Source organism: Mustelus asterias, chromosome 23 (genome assembly GCF_964213995.1).
Source record: "Mustelus asterias chromosome 23, sMusAst1.hap1.1, whole genome shotgun sequence".
In the NCBI taxonomy this organism is placed as follows: Eukaryota; Metazoa; Chordata; class Chondrichthyes; order Carcharhiniformes; family Triakidae; genus Mustelus; species Mustelus asterias.
The window spans coordinates 72,711,862-72,735,286 of NC_135823.1; the positions used below are offsets into that span (position 1 = coordinate 72,711,862).

Sequence of the window (23,425 nt, forward strand, 5' to 3'; positions counted from 1 at the left end):
TCTAATCAGTATTCTGTAACTTGATTTTGTGTCTCTCTGTGCCTTGTCTGAGAGCAGATATCCACTCCATCTGACGAAGGAGCAGGGCTCCGAACGCTAATGGTATTTTCTACCAAATAAACCTGTTGGACTTTAACCTGGTGTTGTTAAAACTCTTACTGTGTTTACCCCAGTCCAACGCCGGCATCTCCACATTTGAAAACAGAACAGGAAAATTAAATCAAGCACTGCATCCAGCAACACGGATTACTGCCCATATTTCTGATTAGTTACACAAACCCTATGATCATTTCTCAATATAGTTAGTGGGAGGAAGATACTTGCATCTGATTGGTGTGTACGATGTGCCCTCGCCCTCTTCCTTTGCCCATTGGGCAGATGGAGCTCTTTAGCTTTTAGTGGAATGCACCAATGAGAAATAACTGAAGGTAAAAGCAGTGATTTTGGCAAAGCAAAATCGCTTCAGTTATTCTCGCCGAATATACAGCTCAGGAATCACTAGTGGAAGACTTGACTTAGGGCAGAACACAATGGACAAATAGATCACCATGGTTCATTTTCTTTAGTTTTCTGCAAAGTCATTACTTTCTTGAAGAGAAAATGCTGGAAAATCTCAGCAGGTCTGGCAGTATCTGTAAGGAAAGAAAAGAGCTGATGTTTTGAGTGCAGATGACCCTGTGTCAAAGCAGCTTTGACAAAGGGTCGTCTGGTCGTCAGTTCTTTTCTCTCCTTACAGATGCTGCCAGACCTGCTGAGATTTTCCAGCATTTTCTCATCTGGTTTCAGGTTCCAGCATCCGCAATAATTTGCTTTTATCATTACTTTCTTGTATTTTTTTGTATTAAAATTGAACCAATCCCTACAGCTTCCCATTCTGTGTGTTGGAAGGCTCCATGATCGAAGTCTCAAACATTATTTCAATGATCCAAAAGTTAAGACAATGCTACAGATGACCTTTGGGAAAACAGTTGAAGAACAAGAAAGAAAACTGCAATTAAACTACAACAGGGAAATGAGAGTAGGAAGAATCATCAAGAAAAAAATGTCAACACTTTCTTTTTCTGTAAGTCTACCACATTAAACCATAAAAAAAATCAAATGTTTTATTTATATCTATGAAATTGCAATTATTTAAAATGTTTTTACATGAATGTTTATCAGTGGTATTTAGCAACTTTTGAACTATTTAACACTTACTTCAAAGAGAGTTCTGGCGAAGAATAAAAAGAGAAGTTCAACTGGGTGGCATGTGAGTTTGACACCAGTTTTTCACACTGGACCCTAGATTAAAATGTACAGAGTTGAATTTTCATCTTCAAGATGGTAGCGGGAGTTGGGGAATTTCTGAAGGATTTTTGTCCCGGAGTTGGGGGGGGGAGTGCGGGGGGATGGGATGCCGAGTGTGGAGGCAGGCTGTTTAAAAGGCCTGCCTTACAGCTTTGGGACTTTATAATAAAAGCAGTTTGATCCTCTCACTCCTTCGCCCCCCCCAGACACGCCCATACCCCATGCACGCCCTCCACCCACCTTCCATGGCCTCTTCTCTCTTCCATGTGAAACTTAGAGTCATAGAGGTTTACAGCATGGAAACAGGCCCTTCGGCCCAACTTGTCCATGGCACCCTTTTTTTTAAACCCCTAAGCTAACCCCAATTGCCCGCATTTGGCCCATATCCCTCTGTACCCATCGTACCCATGTAACTATCTAAATGGTTTTTAAAAGACAAAATTGTACCCGCCTCTACTACTACCTCTGGCAGCTTGTTCCAGACACTCACCACCCTCTGTGTGAAAAAGGTGCTCCTCCTCTGGACACTTTTGTATCTCTCCCCTCTCACCTTAAACCTATGCCCTCTAGTTTTAGACTCCCCTACCTTTGGGAAAAGATATTGACTATCTAGCTGACCTATGCCCCTCATTATTCTAAGATCCTGCACTCATCCCCTAGTGCCCCTCATGCTGTCCATGCCAAGATACGGACATGCCATTGCGTCCAGATGTTCAGAAACCTCCTCCCTCAGCAGGTTCTCTTTTCCCAACACTTGGCTGGCCAATGCTTCAGAGGCAGCCGAAGTAAAGCTATAAGAATATGCTCATGGCTGCTTCAATACCACTGGCTGGGAGGAGAAGAACATAAGAACTAGGAGCAGGAGTAGGCCATCCGGCCCCTCGAGCCTGCTCCGCCATTCAATAAGATCATGGTTGATCTTTTTGTGGACTCAGCTCCACTTACCCACCCGCTCACCATAACCCTTAATTCCTTTACTGTTCAAAAATCTATCTATCCTTGCCTTAAAAACATTCAATGAGGTAGCCTCAACTGCTTCACTGGGCAGGGAATTCCACAGATTCACAACCCTTTGTGTGAAGAAGTTCCTCCTCAACTCAGTCCTAAATCTGCTTCCCCTTATTTTGTGGCTATGCCCCCTAGTTCTAGTTACACCTGCCAGTGGAAACAACTTCCCTGCTTCTATCTTATCTATTCCCTTCATAATATATGTTTCTATAAGATCTCCCCTCATTCTTCGGAATTCCAGTGAGTATAGCCCCAGTCTACTCAGTATCTCCTCATAAGCCAACCCTGTCAACTCCGGAATCAACCTAGTGAATCTCCTCTGCACCCCCTCCAATGCCAGTATATCCTTTCTCAAGTAAGGAGACCACAACTGTACACAGTACTCCAGGTATGGCCTCACCAGCACCTTATACAGCTGCAACATAATCTAGATGTATTTAAACTCCATCCCTCTAGCAATGAAGGACAAAATTCAATTTGCCTTCTTAATTACCTGCTGCATCGGCATACCAACTCCTTGAGATTCCTGCACAAGGACACCCAGGTCCCTCTGCACAGCAGCATGCTGCAATTTTTTACCATTTAAATAATAGTCCATTTTGCTATTATTCCTACCAAAATGGATGACCTCACATTTACCAACATTGTACTCCATCTGCCAGACCCTCGCCCACTCACTCAGATTATCTATATCCCTTTGCAGACTTTCAGCGTCCTCTGCACACTTTGCTCTTCCACCCATCTTAGTGTCATTTGCGAATTTTGACACACTACACTTGGTCCCCAACTCCAAATCATCTATGTAAATCGTAAACAATTGCGGTCCCAACACTAATCCCTGAGGCACACCACTAGTCACTGATCGCCAACCTGAAAAACACCCATTTACCCCCACTTTTTGCTTTCTGTTAGTTAACCAATCCTCTATCCATGCTAATACATTACCCGTAACATTGTGCACCTTTATCTTATGTAGCAGTCTTTGGTGCGGCACCTTGTCAAATGCCTTCTGGAAATCCAGATACACCACATCCACAGGTTCCCCATTGTCCACTGCAGATGTAATGTTCTCGAAGAATTCCACCAAATTAGTCAAACATGACCTTCCCTTCATGAACCCATACTGCGTCTTACCAATGGGACAGAAGGCTGCAGACTGCTTGGCATGGCTCCACCTGCTCCACGAAGGTGAAATCAGCTTTGATAGTGCGGCAGAACAATGGCAGCAGAGAAGGAAAAGAAGCCAACCTGGGGCTGTGAATTCCATTCTCCCACGTAACAACTTCCCCAAGTACAGACAGACATGTGGCTCTAGAATTGGGCTCTTCACTCATCTAAAGATTCATTAAGCCTGATGGATGTCATCCTCTATTCCGAGGGACCGCCAATGATGATGGCATTTCTATGCCTATTCACCCACAATACACTCTGTATAGAACCAATAATCCCTATAGTGACAATAGGATTTGGTTTAAAAAAAGCTTTAAAAAATTCATTCATGAATGTTGCTTTCCTTACAGTCCAATAAGATTGTCGATCATCCAGACTGTTTAAAGTATCAGTGGTAGAAACTGCAAGCACCATTATACATTCTTGGTTGAGAGAATCTAGACATCCATTAGAGTGCTGAACCAGATGTACCATGGGAAACATTGGTTTGACAGCCCTGGATCTGTGATCTCGCCTGTGAAATTCACAATGTTTATTTCCACAGGCTAAAGAGATTTCCAATGCTTGCCACTTCTGCTATTGATACTTAAGAGGGTCAGGATGTAGGATGTGACGCTTCTTTTGGGCTACAGTGAAAGCAATTTTTATAAATGAATGACTTTTGTAAAGCTTTTTTAACATCCTATTGTTACTATAGGATTCATTGGTTCTGTACAAAGTGTATAGTGGGTGAATAGGCATGGAAGTACCATAACTTGAATGGAATGCCTGAGGGTGAGCTTTTCAGAAGGCATCCTTGTGCAGTCTACAGTTCACAACACCTCCGAGAGGCCATGAACCATGACTCATTTAAAGGCTGGCCCAACTCCATGAACATTTTGAAAGTCTAGGCTGTGCCTCGCCCTGTAATGGAACCAGCCAGGTCAGGAATGGAGGATGTGGATTCGCAACCCAAACCAGTCCTCATCCTTAAACTGTACTGTTGCAAATCGCTGTTGGAAATCCCAGGATCAGACCCCGACTGCCATTTTCACCCCTCCACGGAATCTCCCTGTCTCTCTAAAACACCAATCTATAGACTTTAGTTTGCGCATAATCTTCTACAAAATCCCACCGCAATGCAATAACTTTATAGCTCAATGTTCATCTCCAGGTATTTCAGTGTCAAATTTGACAACATTCCTGTCAAACACCTTGGGGCTGTTTTATGATCTGAAAGATACCAGTTGATATTTTGGTGATTTAGAACTATTAGCAAGGACACAAGAAAAACACTGTTCTGCTTCAAATAGAGTCCAGAGATTTTCCCATCAATATGAACCACCAGAGACAGCCGGAGCATTTCTCATCCAAATACTCTGACAACACTGTATAAAATGCTGCTGAGGCCACAGCTGGAGCACTGTGTGCGATTCTGATTATCGCACTATAGGAAAGATGTCATTGCACAAGAGAGGATGCAGAGGAGATTCACCAGGATGCTGCCTGGGCTGGAGTGTTTCAGATATGAAGAGAGGTTAGTCGGGATGGGGTTGTTTTCCTTAGAGCAGAGAAGGCTGAGGAGGGACCTAATCGATGTGTACAAAATAACGAGGGACATTGATAGTGTAGATAGGAAGATACCTTTCCCCTTAGTAGAGGGGTCAGCAACTAGGGGACATAGATTTAAGATAAAGGGCAGATTTAGAGGGGATTTGAGGAAAACCTTTTTCACCTAAAGGGTGATGGGAGTCTGGAACTCGCTGCCTGAAAGGGTGGTAGAGGCAGGAAGCCTCACAACATTTAAGAAGTATTTATATGAGCACTTGGAACGCCAAAGCATACAAGGCTACGGAGCAAATGTTGGGAAATGGGTTTAGAATAGGGAGGTGCTTGATGGCTGGCCCAGACATGATAGGCTGACGAGCCTCTTTCTGTGCTGTAAAACTGTATGGTGCGATCTTACCGGCCGTTCATGCCACGCTCCTGTTGCAGCAGAATGGGAAAATCCAGCCGGCGTGAACAGTGATAACATTCCGGGTAGTGACTCTACGATGCTCTCTCAGTATTCCATTAAAGCAGCAACCTAGATTATGGGCAGAATTTTCCTGTCATGGAAATGGGCGGGGGCGGACCATGCAAAGGTCCATTGATCTTGGATGGGAATTTCCAGCCTTGGGGCGAGCGCGGCTGGAAAATCCCACTCCATGTCTTACATCTTCTGTTTAAAAAATATTTCTGTTTCAGAATTTTGACTCTGGAGATACATTTAATCTAGAAAAGTTGAAGACTGAAAAAAGGTAATGTCGCTATCTTCTTTCAATTCAGTTAGAAATTCTAGTACATATCAAATTAGTCAATCAAGGGTTTCTCTCTTGTGTCGTATTTTTGCACAGTGCCTTTTTAATATAAAATGCATTAATCTGCAATCTCAGTTTTGATGCATTTCATTAATCACATAAAATAAAACAGATTAATCATCTTAAAACCATACAGATGGTATGTTAGTGAAAAGATGTTAACCATTGCATTAAAAAAAACAAGACTTGCATTTCTATCCTCCACTTCATGGTATCCCAAAGCACCTTGCAACTAATGAAGAACCTTTCAAGTATAGTCACCATTGATATATAGGAATTATGACAATCAATCTGCACATTGAGGTAAGGTGCCCCTGACATCAACCACATTTGACCGGGTGTGGCATCAAGGCATCCAAGCAAAACTGGAGCCAGTGGGAATCAAAGGGAACTCTCTGATGGTAGCACAAAGGAAAATGGTTGTGTTTGTTGGAGGTCAGTCATCTCAGTTCCAGGACATTGCTACAGGAGTTCCTCAAGGTAGTGTCCTAAGCCCAACCATCTTCAGTTACTTCATCAATGACTTTCTCTCCAACATGAGGTCAGAAATGGGATGTTCACCGATGACTGCAGAATGTTCAGCCTCATTCGTGACTCCTCTGATACTGAAGCAAGACCTGGATGATATGCATGCTTGGGTTGACAAGTGGCAAGTAACATTCACACCACACTAGTGTCAGGCAATGACCATCAGCAACAGGAGAGGATCTAACCATCACCTCTTGACTGAACCATCCACTTTTAACATTCTGAGCATTACTAGTGACCAGAAACTGAACTAGACTGGCCACATAAATACTGTGGCTACAAGATCTGGTTAGAGGCTAGGAATCCTGCTGTGACCAGCTCACCTGCTGACTCCCCAAAGTCTATATAAAATCTACAAGGCACAAGTCAGGAGTGTGATGGAATACTCTCCACTTGCCTGGATGAGTACGGCTCCAATAACACTCGAGGTTTAACACTATCCAATACAGAGCAGCCCATTTGATTTGCGTCCCATCCTCAAACATTCACTTCCTCCATCACTGATGCACAGTGGCATCAGTGTGCGCCATCTACAAGATGTATTACAGGAACTCATCAAAGGCTCCTTAAGTTGCACCTTCAAAACCCATGATCGCTGTCGTATAGAAGGACAAGGACAGCAGATACATGGGAACATCACCACCTGCAAGTTCCCCTCCAAGTCACACACCAGCCTCACCAGGAAATTGTTATATATTTAACAAGGGTTGCAGATTGCTTTAAGAGCTGATCACATGATTTGAGTGATGTCATTAGGGTGTGTGCTCAGGCTGCTGTTTTACTTTCAGTTTTGTATTCTGCAGTGCAGGGAGAGCAGCTTTTCAATAAACCTGCTGTGTGTTTGTTTGAGTCTATGTGTGCAAACCAAGTCTAGTCTTTTTTTCTGTTAAAACCCACAACCCTGAACATAGTTAAGACATTATATCACCATTCCTTTACTGTCACTGGATCAAAATCCTGGAACCCTCCCTAACAACACTATGGGTGCACCTACACCACATGGACTGCAGCAATTCAAGAAGGCATCTCAGCACTACCTTCTCAGGGGCAATTAGGGATGGACAATAAATGCTGGTCTCACCAGTGAAGCCCAGATCCCATGAATAAATAAAAGAAAACAGCAAATTCTCACAAACAGCAATATGGTAACAACCAGATAACCTGTTTTTAGGTTATTGAATGAGGGATAAATATAGGCCAGGAAACCATGAATAACTCCATTGTTTTTCTGCAAGAGAGATCTTTTCCCAGAGAAATCAGGTAGAGCCTTAGTTTAAAATCTCATCAAAAGACACCAACCCTAACAGTGCAGCGCCCCCTCAGAACTGCGCTGTAATGCTAACCTAGATTCTTGTGCTCAAGTCCTGGAGTGAGACTTGAATCCATAACCTCCTGACTTTGAGGCGAGAGTGCTACCAATTGAACCACAGCTGATAGAGAAAATTAAATGCAATAGTTCACATACTTCATCACTGAGTTGCACTAAGCTGCATTAAGTTGATCTTTCTCTGCACCTAGACTGTAACACTACATTCTGCACTCCTTTCCTTCTCTATGAATGGTATGAATTGTCTGTATAGTGCGCAAGAAACAATACTTTTCATTGTATACTAATACATGTGACAATAAATCAAATCACATAACTATCTAAATTTTATGCGCTTTACAAAGCTATTGTTTTCTGGCATCATAAATAGTAAGATACCTTTGGAAGAGGCAATATTAAGAAGTTCAAATCATATTTTTTTGGCACTTGTCTATGCTGGAAAAGTTTGTTTTTGTTCATCATGTTGGCTTTTAAGAATCAGAAGATTTTATTTTCATTTTGTGTAAACATAACCACAAGAATTCAACTTTGTTATTTTGGTAAATTCAGGAACCAAATTCAACATTGCCCTGAGGTTTTGCGTCGAGTTCCGCCCCCACACATTTCAAGGAGTGAAGTACTTCGATTAATTTCCTCTGCATCCAGAGTAATAGTTGCCACTGTAAGTAGTCTTTGATTTGCATTTTCACCTTCACACTAACATTTTTCAGAATGACTTTCATTGTTAAAACCCTTTCCAAAAAAATAAAAGCTACAAAAGTGACTTTGTCCATTTAACAAACTAGCTGGATACTTTCCAAAGACTGCGATGTTTTCGATTACATACTTGTTTCCTGCTGCAAAATCAAAGCTGTTATCACACAAGGCGGCACGGTGGCACAGTGGTTAGCACTGCTACCTCACAGCGACAGGGACCCAGGTTCGATTCCTGGCATGGGTCACTGTCTGTGCAGAGTCTGCACGTTCTCCCCGTGTCTGCGTGGGTTTCCTCCGGGTGTTCTGGTTTCCGCCCACTGTCCAAAAGACGTGCTGGTTAGGTGCATTGGCCGTGCTAAATTCTCCCTCAGTGTACCCGAACAGGCGCCCGAGTGTGGCGACTAGGGGATTTTCACAGTAACTTCATTGAAGTGTTAATGTAAGCCCACTTGTGGCGCTAACAAATAAACAAAAAAAAACAAGTGTTTACATCTTTTCCTGTATTCAGTTTTCAGAATATATCATTTGAACAAATTACACAAGTGTCCAAATAGATTACAGCTATTAAACTTATTTCAAAGCCTTGGTAAGAAATATGTACACATTATCAAATAGGGAATAGCATTTTTCCTTCAAAAACCTTGCAAAATAAAATAAGGAACATTACCAGAGGCGTGACATGTTGTTTCAGGAAGATTATCTTAGTAGAACAATCCAAGATCAGTGGGAAATATTGGTCTTGTTTGGCTAGTACGTTCTGAAAATAAGGCAAAGGTTTTCAATGTAAGGAGGCCACTGCTGTGAGGCTGTTACTGTGCAGCGACTAGCCCACTACTGAATGGCCAGCAGAAGCAGCTGTGGAATTACGGCCATCATGGACCCAGGGGTGTTCCACACATACTTTAACAGATCTTACCAACCAATGTAAGAGGGGATCCAGGTTAGTCCCTTACAATTAGTAAAAAGTATCTGATGAAGGCTCACAGATGAATCATAGAATCTCTACAGTGCAGAAGAAGGCCACTTGGCCCATCGAGTCTGCACCAATAACAATCCCACCCAGGCCTATCCCCGTCACCCCACATATTTACCCTGCTAATCCCTCTAACCTACGTATCCCGTGACATTAAGGGGCAATTTAGCATGGCCAATCAACCTAACCCGCACATCTTTGGACTGTGGGAAGAAACCGGAGTACCCGGAGGAAACCCATGCAGACATGGGGAGAATGTGCAAACTCCACACAGACAGTGACCTAAGCCAGGAATCGAACCCAGGTCCCTGGAGCTGTGAGGCAGCAGTGCTAACCACTGTGCTACCGTGCCGCCCAAATGTTAAAATCTGAAATACCCAGCCTGACCTGCTGGGTATTTCCTGCATTTTATTTTTTAATTTCAGATTTCTAACATCTGCAGTATTCTGTTTGTAGTAAATAGCAAAAATTCTTGTTCACTATCTTAACAGCACACTCTCCTCTCACACGCAGGCTTCAGGGAAACTGGTCAGTTGGTGGTGGCTCAGGTGGTGCTTGATGGGTTGGGACGGTAGGTTGTTTGGAGGTTTGTGCGCTCTCTCTGATACTTCGACTGCACTTCTGCACATTCCTAACAAAGTCGATGTGTCCAGTACCTTCCTGAACGAACCTTCTCTGTTTTGGTCAGTAATAAGTCAGGGTCTCCCATGAGGTGACACGTATATTTGACCTCTTCAGGGATGTTTCTGGACATCCCTAAAGTGTTTCAGCTGTCCTGGGAGTCTCCCGCCACGAGTTATGAGTTGAGCAGTTGCTTCAAGATTCAGGTGTCAGCCACACGGACTGTATGTTCCACCCAATGGGGCTGACTTTGAGAAATTAGTGCCTTAGTACCCAGCAAGTTGACATGGGAGAGGTCACTGCTGTTGAGCCACCTCCCTCGCCAGCAGATTTGTAGGTCCCGAGGTGAAGACGACCTGACTGTAAGCCACAGTCACGGCCCTTTCCTTTGGTTCACCATAAAGGATGTTGGCGACAGGAAACTAACATTCAGCTGAATGACAACACTGACGACAAGGAGAATTTTTTTCCTCCAACTTCCCTCCAGTCAACCTCTAAATGTTAAGAATATCCTCCAATAGGAAAAAGCCATTATACCTCCTTTTGGAAAATTCAAGCCCTATGAAACCAATGGGGAACATTGGGTCCAATATACTGAGCGCATGCATTACTTATTCCATGCTAACAACATTGAAGGAGACAAAAAAACAAAAGGTAATATTGTTAGCAGCATGCAGGGCCCCGACTACCAGTGTGATAAGAAGTCTGACCTATCCAGGTGCTCCTGATTCAAAACTTTTAATGAGCTAGTTGACCTGGTTAAAAAACCATAACAACCTGAAGCCCTCTGTAATTCTTCAGTGATATTGTTTCAACATGGCTGGGAGAACTCCTGGGAGATCTGTCACTGAGGTCTTGGCTAGGTTGCGGAAATGAGTCGAACACTGCGAATTTAGACCACCTCGCAATGAAATGTTGTGGGACCGATTGGTATGTGGCATAAATGATCTAATCATCCAAAAGACCTGTTGACAGAACCCAATTTTGATTTTTTTTAAAAATGTTGAAATAGCCTTGTCACTTGAGAACGCAGAAGAGGGGCTCAGGAATTACAAGGGGCATCAGGCAGCAATATCCTCCAATTAGGGAGAGGGACCTCATGTAACCAATTCTGAATGGAGAATGCTTGTGTAAATCAGGTGTTAAAGAGCCCCTTTCGACATAGGATCCCTAGTGTCACCACCACCAGACAGTCAAGGAAAGTCAGTGATGACTCCAAGAGGATTAGGGAACAGTTGTCAGATGACTGATTACTGCAAGCACCATCGAAGTACACAGTCATGGTGAAGTTTCAGGAACAGGCCAAACATATGCTATCTGGGAAGAAAGCGGAGGCCAGTACCTGAACGTACCATGCAGATATCCCCCTCTTCCAGAGACAGAGACGCTATAACTGAATTGTATTGTAACAACGAAAGTTACCCTGATAGTGGTAGAATTACTAGTGAATAGGCATCTCTTGAAGATGGAGTTGGGCACGGGAGCTGCAGTCTCCATATTTGGAGAACAGACCTATAAGCACCTCCAATTGAGCATCCAATTCCTGAGATTGGAAGATATGAAGGCCAAACTAGCCACCCACACGGGGGAGCCTTTACATATAAGAGGCACCACAATGGCCCCACTAATTTATAGGCAATAATCAACTTGTCTCCCACTCACTGTTGTACCAAGCCTTATGGGGAGAGATTGGCTCCAGCAAATGGAATGGTTGGAGGCCGTCGGGTTAGGCATAGGGCACAATGCAAAGTTATCAGTCGATACCCTGGGGAAAATAAAAGGAGTCAAGACCAGGATCTACGTTGACCCCAACGCTACACTTGGGTATTTCAGAGCCAGACCAGTCCCCTACTCCATGCTGGAGAAGATTGAAACTGAACTAGGGCACCTTGAGAGCTTGGATATAATAAAGCTGTGCAATCTGCAGAATGGACTGTGCCTGTCGTCCCTGTTTTTAAGCTCAACAAATCAGTCAGTCATTGTGAGGACTACAAACTGACAGTCAATCGGGTCTCCAAACTCAGTAGGTATCCCATGCCCAATTGAAGATTTATATGCTAAGTTAACAAACGGCAAGACATTCTCCAGGTTGGATATGAGCCACGCCTATCTTCAGCTTGAACTAGTCAAGCCCTCCTGGAAATATGTGACAATCAACTCGCACAAGGGACTCTATGATTGTACTGTTTCTTTTTGGGGTCTCGCCGCCTTCCAAAGAGTAATGGAGAACATCCTTCAAGAACTACCCAAAGTACCAGTATAGTTAGATGATGTCTTTGTCAAAGAGGACAGTGGTTAGCCCTGCTTTCTCACAGTGCCAGGGACCCAGGTTCAATTGTGACCTTGGGTCACTATCTGTGTGGCGTTTGCACGTTCTCCCCGTGTCTGCATGGGTTTCCTCCGGGTGCTCTGGTTTCCTCCCACAGCCCAAGGACGTGCGGGTTAGGTTGATTGCCATTTAATATCAAGGAGACTCGCAGGGTAAATATGGCCGGAGGGGGGATACAGCCTGGGTGGGATTGTTGTTGGTGCAGGTTCGATGGGCTGAATGGCCTCCTTCTACACTGTAGGGATTCTATAATTCTAGGACATGGTAATTCCCCCCATCTGCTCGGATACAGTGCTGTGCCTTGTTATTAGCAACCTACGAATATCTTCTGGAACCCAGATAGCTAATGCTGGCGCACTGGGTCACCTCTTGTTGCCCACAAGCCTGGCTTCTTTACCAACATTGGGAGAGATTGTGTTGACTCTGAATGTTTTGGAGACTTTGCCAGTATCAGCAAGGCAGATTAAAGCCTGGACCCAAAAATATCCAGCCTTAGCCAAATTTGGGCACATGATCATACATGGGGGATTTCAAAGTTGATCCTCTGAAGAAATGAAACCCTACCTCATTAAGAAAGCTGAACTTAGTGTTGAGGACGGGATCATTCTTTGGGGTCCCAAGTAATTTTTCCGTCCCCAGGATGATGTCCATTATTAATGGAATGACAAAATGGCCACCCAGGAGTATCAATAACTAAAATGCTGGCCAGGAGTTACGTTTGGTGGCCCGGTCTTGACTCTGACATAACAAACTTGGTGGAGCAATGTGAGCTGTGCCAGAAAAATCAAAAAATTCCCACCCTCAGCCGACCTACACTCATGGCAGTGGCCTGGCAGGCCATGGGGGCGTGAACATGTAGACTTTGCAGGGCCCTTTTGTGGGTTCTAATGTTTCTAATCATGGTGGATGCACACTCCCAGTGGGGACAAAGTTTCAGCTTACATGGAATACTGTCCTGGTTTCTGATAATGGCATGGTCTTTACTAGCGGTGATTTCCAGAATTTCATGCTCTCCAATGGTATCTGACACTCCGGACTGCACCTCATCACCCGTCATCAAATGGACTGGCAGAACGGGTGGTTCAAACCTTCACACATTGTATGAAGAAACAGCCAGCGGCATCCATAGAGATTAAACTGGCACGATGTTTGATCGATTACAGGATCACAACAGGTGTTCCTCCAGCAGAGCTGTTAGTGGGACAACAGGTTCATATCAGACTGAGCGTGCTCTTCCCAAACTTGGCAGGGAGGGTGGAGTCCCAACAGGAAAACCAAAAAATAAACTTTGATTCTGCAAGGGCAGAAAAACCTTTTGCAACAGGTGATCTGGTTCATGTCGGAAACTTAACGGATGGCCGTGGATGGGTCCCTGGGATCATTATGGAGAAAACAAGACCAGTACCTGTCAAAGTCAAAGTCCAGAGCAAAGAAGCACTTAGACCATCACAGAGCCGGGCATTCCCTCTCTGAGCAGGCCCCACCACCGGCCATGGAGATAGCCACTGCCAACCTTCAGCTTGAAGCTGACTCCATGTTGACTGCTCCGGATAGTGAAGGTATGGATTTGGAGATGGAGGCTGAAGAAGTGGGCTTCCGGGCTGAAGCGGAACCTGAGGAGGAGCTTGATTCAGTAACCCTGCGATGCTGCCTCTGAAAGAAGGGTCCCCTGTTTGGTTTTCACCATCTGACCCAGCCCTGCCTTCTTCAGACCTCCATCCAAGCACCAAGCAACGGAAAGGACCTCCTCGCAGTAGGGATGCTGGGAGAGATGCAGATTTAAGCTGGGTTGAATATTACAACGGCCACGAAGGCCACCGGGGGTCATCCATACATCTCTCCATGGGCTTTGTGGAGTATGAGCTGCCTTACTGAGCAAGAAGCATCTCGTCCCAATGGGAAGTGATCAGTAGGGATTTTTAAGCTTGTGGCTTTACCCAGACCGGGGTTGTAGGTTCTGAGCTGAAGATTACCTGATGTAAGCGGCAGGAGTGGCTCCTTCCTTTGGTGCACAATAAAGGGTATTGGTGACGAGAGACTGGAATTTGACTGAATTATTACACCTCAATTGGCAAGAGGCTGAGCTGGCACTGTGGGGCGATGATGATTTTTCTCATCTACGTCTGCCTTCGTCAAGAAGAAACTCTCATGATACAGAAAATGGTCCAAATTTTCCAGGATCTTGCCATTGATCTTAATCAACGTGGAGAGGTATCGTGCAGTGGGAATTGGCTGGAAAAGTTTTCAGCTGTTAAGCGAAAAGTCATTTTCTCAAATGTTTTGGAGAAGGAGTTGACAATGACCTGGGGCTCAGTTTCTGAGTAAGCACACACTCCAAGGGGAATTTCACAGTGACTTCATTGCAGTGTTAATGTAAGCCTTACTTGTGACTAATAACAAACTTTACTTTAACTTTAAACGTCCTCACCCCATGTCAGCTCCTCCTACAGCAGATGTAGTGAATCATTTAAATCTCTGTTGGATTTGGCGGGATTGGAATATCCCACTAGTGAGAGGGGATCAGAAAATCCTGTCCCCGGCCTGCAGTGCCTCACAATGTGGGAAAACCGCACTGTGACTCTGCAAGGAGTTCCTCGGGCACTAGGAGGAGGCGGTTAAGGAGGATGCTTGCAATGGTCTTCCATGTGATGGACAGCAGGAAGACTCCTCTGTGGTTATATCACCATTTGACAGCCTCAAGCCTAAAGCATGTGACAGACAAAGTATTTAGTCAAACTGAAGTAATGCCTAAAAACATAATACCCATTTTACGGACATCAAGGTGCCATAAATGGCAATGAAGCAAATGGCAAGTAATTATTATTCTGGTGATTTTGGTTTAGGATTAAATATTGACCAGGATACCTGGAAATACCCCTTTTTTCTGGGAGTGCCATGTGACTTTCACATCCACTTCAGAAGCTTTCGGTTTACCTGACAGTGCAGTACTCCTTCCGGGTGCTCAAGTCTCGAGTGTGCTTTAAACCAACAATGCCTGATCGAGAGGTGACGAGCACTGAACCAAGCTGACATCCGAGATCTCACATCCTGGTTTGGTTGCCTCGGTGCATTTCAAGCCCACTTGAAATGACATTTATATGTGAGTGTGAGCCTGAATAACTCGTGAAAAAGATCATGTGCTTCGTCTTAACTTAAACTGGATACATCGAAACAAATGGGCGGCACGGTGGCTCAGTGGTTAGCACTGCTGTCTCACAGCGCCAAGGACCTGGGTTCGATTCCAGCTTTGGGTCACTGTCTGTGTGGAGTTTGCACTTTCTCCACTGTGTGGGTTTCCTCCAAGTGCTCTGGTTTCCTCCCACAGTCCAAACATTAGGTAGATTGACCATGGTAAATTGCCTCTTCGTGTCAGGGGGCTAGCAGGGTAAATACGTGGGATTATGGGTTTAGGGCCTGGGTGGAATTGTTGTTGGTGCAGACTCGCTGGGCCTATTGGCCGCCTTCTTCATTATAGGGATTCTATGATTCAAATGTTACAAATAAATAATTTGTTCTGTAAACCAACTTACTTAAAATGTCACAAAAACAAAAAATGCTGGAAAATCTCAGCAGGTCTGACAGCATCTGTGGAGAGGGAATAGAGCCAACATTTCGAGTCTGGATGACTCTTTGTCAAGTCTTTATTTCCAGCTTATCTACTAAATACTAATAATATTACTTAGAATTGATTCAGATGAGCTGCTGTATCTTGCAATAGCCATGAGCTAACTAACTTCAGGTGAATTTCCTGTGTAATTTCCACAGTGGGTGGGTGTTCTGATATAAATTGCCGGTTATGTCATTTCCCCATGGCCTTCACTCATCCTCCACTGAAGCTATAGCAGGAGAACCCCAGTAGAAATCCTCCCCAATGAATGTTTTCCCAGGATGACCCAGAAATTGTCTCAATTCAGCTACAATTTCAGATTTCTTACACCATTAGTTTCAGAAATTAAAGTGAAAGATCATGAAAGGTTTTGAAGTATTTCAGATTGCAATTTAATAACCATTTTCCCCTCCCAAATATTAGGAAATAATGCCCCAAAATCCAAACAAGAAACACAGATCAAAGACAGAAATGGTAAGCATTTGGAAACTTTGTTTCTCTGCTAAGTTTATTTATCATGTAATTTTATTTATGAAATTATTTTGAGAAAGTATGGGAACAATTAGAAAAAGTTTTTGTAAGTAATTATGACATGTTGGTGATTAATACTTGTTCAAAACGTTATTTCACAAAGAGATAAATAAATGAAATTCAGCATACGTATTTTTTACCAAGTTCTAAACGTCATTATTTTGGAATATAGAAATAACATTTTATCATTAAAGGACATTGATAATTAGAGTTTTGACGTTACCAAAATGATCATGTTTGTGTCTTTTGCAGGTTTGGAAGTTTTGATTTGATTTGATTTATTATTGTCACATGTATTAACAGACAGTGAAAAGTATTGTTTCTTGCGCGCTATACAGACAAAGCATACCATTCATAGAGAAGGAAAGGAGCGAGTGCAGAATGTAGTGTCACAGTCATAGCTAGGGTATAGAGAAAGATCAACTTAATGCAAAGTAAGTCCATTCAAAAATCTGACGGCAGCAGGGAAGAAGCTGTTCTTGAGTCGGTTGGTGCATGACCTCAGACTTTTGTATCTTGTTCCCGACGGAAGAAGGTGAAAGAGAGAATGTCCGGGGTGCGTGGGGTCCTTAATCATGCTGGCTGCTTTGTCGAGGCAGCGGGAAGTGTAGACAGAGTCAATGGATGGGAGGCTGGTTTGCGTGATGGATTGGGCTACATTCACGACCTTTTGTAGTTTCTTTTGTAGTTTGACCTAATGTTAAACATGAATAGAGAACTTCTTACACCATCAAACTCTGATTGTTTTTAATCTAATCTATAACCTAAATATTACAGTTAATTTATGTTATCACAGGAATGTAAAACACACTCATCCATCTTGTTAGCCCCTTTATTGTAAATAGGTTCACATCTCTGATTAGAGATTAATTTAATGAGAACATTGTAAAGTTTCATACAATGATAATGTAATAACTAGCTTTATGTTTTTAAATGTTCATATTTATAAATTTAGATTGGTAGAAAGAGCTCTGCATTCTCCCCATTTTGTTTTGCAGATTGTTGAATAAACTGGAGCCTAAGTTTTCCTTACTGAACTAGTCATGATGAGAAATTCTGTTTAGACATTGATTGCTGGATGCTTTTGTGTTTTTCATTTTGACTGAACATTTCCAATATGTACATCAACATTTACCTGGCAAATCTTTATCTAAAAAAAAGATCTGACAGCCATTGCCAAATAACCCGGTAATTAATGAGAGGCACAGTCCACACTTTGTGTTATATAGTAATCGGTTTGCAAGACAAAGTTGGAGATGCTTCTGGGTAATTAATATTGCACAACTATCGAGCTGTCTTCTGTTCAAAAAGATCTTCTATTTTCTTTATCTTTAGAACCAACATCATTTGCCATGAATTTGTGAAAGACCAATGGTCAAGTTATGTCCGATATATACTTTATTGTGCTACACTTTGAACCTCACACAACTATCCAAGAAGACCTTCATTGACAGACTCCCTGCCCGACTCAAAGCCAAGCCTGTCAATTAGACTTGACTTACTGCCAGGGGAAGCAGTTAATGATATAAAATGCACGCTGTGGAATCAAAAGTCCACAGCATGCAGGCAAATCTTAACTTCCAGGTTCTTGCAACGATTGCCCTGTCTTCCCCATATGATAGTCAAACACGATTTCACCTCAACAAATTTGTGCTGGTTTTCCACGCTTTCCCAATTAAGTATCTGTTGTTTTCTTTTCAGATTATTGTTTCTAAACGTTTCCCTGCCACTCACATTAAACTAGCTCTCCTTTAATTGCCTCTTTATTGCCTCCCTTTTTTGAACAGTGCGTAACATTTGCAATTCTCCAGTGCTGTGGCAGAACCTCTGTATCAAAGATGGTGGTGATTTCTATCCAGAAACCTAGGCTCGGCTGACTTAGTACTGTCAACCTTTCTAATGCCTTCTCTTTATCTATTTTCATTTCATCCAGTATCCTAGCAACCTCCTCTTTTATCTTTACTTTGACTTAATATTTTTGACATTTGCTTTGTAAGGATGAAGTCTCTGTCATTCCTCTGGGAGCTTGCCCAGAGTTGAGCCAGAGTTACAACAACTTGGAATTTATCTGTGGGCCAGTAACTGAACAATGATAACTGGTGTGCTTATAACACACATGCACACACCACACATATGTTTATATATATGCTGAGTGTATGGAGGTGTTCATAATAATCTCCGATGTATTTTCTAATAGTGTTTGATTAGCTTTAATTTACATACGTGAGTTTTCTTCTGTACTAATTAGAAATTACTTATGATCCGCATTTCCAATTGCTCAGTAGCACCCGGTATTACATCTTGGTTAAGGGCTGGAATTTTACCACCCCTCGCCCGCCAGGGGAATCGGAGCGGGTGAGGGGTGGAGCGTGGAAAGGCTCGTTGACCTCGGGCAGGATTTTACGGTTTCGGGATGAGCGAGGCTGTAAAGTCCCGCCTGTGTTGTTTGTGAGATTTTGCTCTATTTAGCAAAGCTGGTCTTGTCTAATTGATGAACTACTGCCCTCTTTTATCCATCCGTGGAACAGAGGAGTGAGTGGCGGGGGGACCGGGCAGCAACATTGCTGGTTGGCCAGCATTTATTGCCCATCCCTAGTTGCCCTTGGAGGGCAGCTGAGAGTCAACCACATTGCTGTGGCTCTGGAGTCACATGTAGACCCAGATAGGGAACATTCAAATGGTCTCATTTGTATTGATCGGTGTAATAACGCCTTTCAAATGGAGCCACACTCACCAGCCGGTATAAATAGGGAGTCACTGGCTGAGTGGTGTTTATAACATTTGGTTTAAATCTCGTGTAGCTCAAATGAAGCACATTTGCTGCCTAGTCTGTTTTCACACAAAACACGAACTAAAAATGAATAAAACTGTAGCATTTCACAACTGTCCATATTTAATCTTCTCCCTCAGGTCGAAGCTGTTGAATTTCACAAGTGAAACTGTAGCTCAGACGTTTATCGTGTGTAATATCAGAAGAGTAATTAAGGTTGATGCCAAAGTCATTTCTCTGTCATTCAGGGAGAATGGACATGGTTCGGTATTCAGGTTTACACCTTTGTTAAATAACAAAGAAAATAATTTGATATGAACTATTTCTAGTTTGCATGATAATGCTACACACCTGACTGGTATTCCTTGAACCATTTCCTTGAAGTTATTTTAATCTTACAGAAGCAGGAGGTTTGGGCAGAGATGGTTAGTTCAGTGTGCTGGGGGGAGTGGGGGGTGGGGGAGTGAGTGTGTGTGTGAGTGTGTGGCGGGGGGACCGGGCAGCAAGCAATTCATTGCCAGGGGGTAAAGAGACTGCCTCCCTCAGATTTGACCTCCGTGGTGGGGAAGTTGTTGGAGAAGATCCTTAGAGATAGGATGTATGCGCATTTAGAAAGGAATAAACTCATTAACGATAGTCAGCATGGTTTTGTGAGAGGGAGGTCATGCCTCACTAACCTGGTAAAGTTTTTTGAAGAAGTGACCAGAATGGTTGACGAGGGAAGGGCCGTGGATGTCGTCTATATGGACTTTAGTAAAGCGTTTGACAAAGTCCCTCATGGTAGGCTGGTGAAAAAGGTTGGATCTCATGGGATAAAGGGGGAGGTGGCTAGATGGGTGGAGAACTGGCTTGGTCACAGAAGACAGAGTGTGGTAGTGGAAGGGTCTTTTTCCGGCTGGAGGCCTGTGACTAGTGGTGTTCCGCAGGGCTCTGTATTGGGACCTCTGCTGTTTGTGATTTATATAAACGATCTGGACGAAGGTGTAACTGGGGTGATCAGTAAGTTTGCGGATGACACAAAATTGGCAGGACTTGCAGATAGTGAGGAACATTGTCAGAAGCTACAGAAGGATATAGATAGGCTGGAAATTTGGGCAAAGAAATGGCAGATGGAGTTCAATCCTGATAAATGTGAAGTGATGCATTTTGGTAGAAATAATGTAGGGAGGAGCTATACGATAAATGGCAGAACCATAAAGGGTGTAGATACGCAGAGGGACCTGGGTGTGCAAGTCCACAGATCCTTGAAGGTGACGTCACAGGTGGAGAAGGTGGTGAAGAAGGCATATGGCATGCTTGCCTTTATAGGACGGGGCATAGAGTATAAAAGTTGGGGTCTGATGTTGCAGATGTATAGAACGTTGGTTCGGCCGCATTTGGAATACTGCGTCCAGTTCTGGTCGCCACACTACTAGAAGGACGTGGAGGCTTTGGAGAGAGTACAGAGGAGGTTTACCAGGATGTTGCCTGGTATGGAGGGGCTGAGTTATGAGGAGAGATTGGGTAAACTGGGGTTGTTCTCCCTGGAAAGACGGAGGATGAGGGGAGACTTAATAGAGGTGTATAAAATTATGAAAGGCATAGATAGGGTGAACGGTGGGAAGCTTTTCCCCAGGTCAGTGGTGACGTTCACGAGGGGTCATAGGTTCAAGGTGAAGGGGGGGAGGTTTAACACAGATATCAGAAGGACATATTTTACACAGAGGGTGGTGGGGGCCTGGAATGCGCTGCCGGGCAAGGTGGTGGAGGCGGACACACTGGGAACGTTTAAGACTTATCTAGATAGCCACATGAACGGAGTGGGAATGGAGGGATACAAAAGAATGGTCTAGTTTGGACCAGGGAGCGGCACGGGCTTGGAGGGCCGAAGGGCCTGTTCCTGTGCTGTATTGTTCTTTGTTCTTTGTAAATTTAGCCCTGCAGATCAGGGGATGGGAGGATTGCTGGATCTCGCAGTGAAATGCCTCTCGAGCACTTTTTGTAGGGCAGAAAGAACAGGAGTCACCGCCGCCCCCCCCCGCCCACCCCCGCCAGCATACCGAGCTAACCAGCTCCCCGCGCCCCCCCAGCACACCGAGCTAACCAGCCCCCCCCTCCAGCACACCGAGCTAACCATCTCCCCTCCAGCACACCGAGCTAACCAGCTCCCCCCCAGCACACCGAGCTAACCAGCTCCCCGCCCCCAGCACACCGAGCTAACCAGCTCCCCCCCAGCACACCGAGCTAACCAGCTCCCCCCAGCACACCGAGCTAACCAGCTCCCCCCCAGCACACCGAGCTAACCAGCTCCCCCCCCCAGCACACCGAGCTAACCAGCTCCCCCCCAGCACACCGAGCTAACCAGCTCCCCCCCAGCACACCGAGCTAACCAGCTCCCCCCCCCAGCACACCGAGCTAACCAGCTCCCCCCCAGCACACCGAGCTAACCAGCTCCCCCCCAGCACACCGAGCTAACCAGCTCCCCCCCAGCACACCGAGCTAACCAGCTCCCCCCCAGCACACCGAACTAACCAGCTCCCCCCCAGCACACCGAGCTAACCAGCTCCCCCCCAGCACACCGAGCTAACCAGCTCCCCCCAGCACACCGAGCTAACCAGCTCCCCCCCCCCCCCAGCACACCGAGCTAACCAGCTCCCCCCCCCCCCAGCACACCGAGCTAACCAGCTCCCCCCCCCCCCCCAGCACACCGAGCTAACCAGCTCCCCCCCCCCAGCACACCGAGCTAACCAGCTCCCCCCCAGCACACCGAGCTAACCAGCTCCCCCCCAGCACACCGAGCTAACCAGCTCCCCCCCAGCACACCGAGCTAACCAGCTCCCCCCCAGCACACCGAGCTAACCAGCTCCCCCCCAGCACACCGAGCTAACCAGCTCCCCCCCAGCACACCGAGCTAACCAGCTCCCCCCCAGCACACCGAGCTAACCAGCTCCCCCCCAGCACACCGAGCTAACCAGCTCCCCCCCAGCACACCGAGCTAACCAGCTCCCCCCCCAGCACACCGAGCTAACCAGCTCCCCCCCAGCACACCGAGCTAACCAGCTCCCCCCCCCAGCACACTGAGCTAACCAGCTCCCCCCAGCACACCGAGCTAACCAGCTCCCTCCCCCCAACTCCCCCCCCCCAGCACACCGAGCTAACCACCTCCCCCCCAGCACACCAAGCTAACCAGCTCCCCCCCAGCACACCGAGCTAACCAGCTCCCCCCCAGCACACCGAGCTAACCAGCTCCCCCCCCCCCCCAGCACACCGAGCTAACCAGCTCCCCCCCCCAGCACACCGAGCTAACCAGCTCCCCCCCAGCACACCAAGCTAACCAGCTCCCTCCAGCACACCAAGCTAACCAGCTCCCACCCCAGCACACCGAGCTAACCAGCTCCCCCCCAGCACACCGAGCTAACCAGCTCCCCCCCAGCACACTGAGCTAACCACCTCCCCCCCCAGCATACCGAGCTAACCAGCTCCCCCCAGCACACCAAGCTAACCAGCTCCCCCCCAGCACACCGAGCTAACCAGCTCCCACCCCAGCACACCGAGCTAACCAGCTCCCCCCCAGCACACCGAGCTAACCAGCTCCCCCCCAGCACACCGAGCTAACCACCTCCCCCCCCCAGCATACCGAGCTAACCAGCTCCCCCCAGCACACCAAGCTAACCAGCTCCCCTCCAGCACACCGAGCTAACCAGCTTTCCCCACCCCAGGTGCTGATTGCTTCCACCCCAAGTGAATGGAGCCACACCTCCCATCTCTGACCCTTACCCTTCCAACTCTCCTTAAACTGTCTAGTTTCATCTCTGATCTTGCCAAAGGAGTTGGATTTATCATAAAGGTAACATTTTAAATAACTGGATTGTTTCTCTAGGAAGATGGTTGGAATTACTGAGACATGACAGAAAACTGTGATCGTTGAGTTCATTTGTGGGATAATTAACCAATATCCTGTTCACTTTCTAAAACGTTACAGAAACTACAAACGGACGAGCCAAGTGAAATAGAGCCAGAGTGGACTGAGTATGAAGTTATAATTCAGACAGGAAGCTGCCTTGGGGCTGACTCAAAGGCTGATGTTTTAGTTAGCTTGTACGGAGAAGAAGGCAAGGTGGAAGATGTACTTTTGTTCAACTCACTTTCCAATTATATTCCATTCCAAAATGGTCAGGTAAGCAACTGTTCCAATAATGACCAAATTTTTCTATATAAACTACACCTTTTTATGCTCAATTCTTGCATACTTTCAGGATA

At 45.3% G+C, this 23,425-nt stretch overlaps 1 protein-coding gene across 1 annotated transcript in view; it reads left to right on the forward strand.

Annotated features, from left to right (window-relative positions):
* Positions 1–23,425, forward strand: part of LOC144510899 (uncharacterized) — a 48,144-nt gene that overhangs the window by 23,410 nt on the left and 1,309 nt on the right. The window contains exons 3-7 of the mRNA XM_078240958.1: positions 866–1,063; positions 5,692–5,744; positions 8,209–8,320; positions 16,309–16,359; positions 23,148–23,342. Coding sequence (XP_078097084.1) covers positions 866–1,063; positions 5,692–5,744; positions 8,209–8,320; positions 16,309–16,359; positions 23,148–23,342 — 609 coding nt within the window. The remainder of the gene's footprint in view (positions 1–865; positions 1,064–5,691; positions 5,745–8,208; positions 8,321–16,308; positions 16,360–23,147; positions 23,343–23,425) is intronic.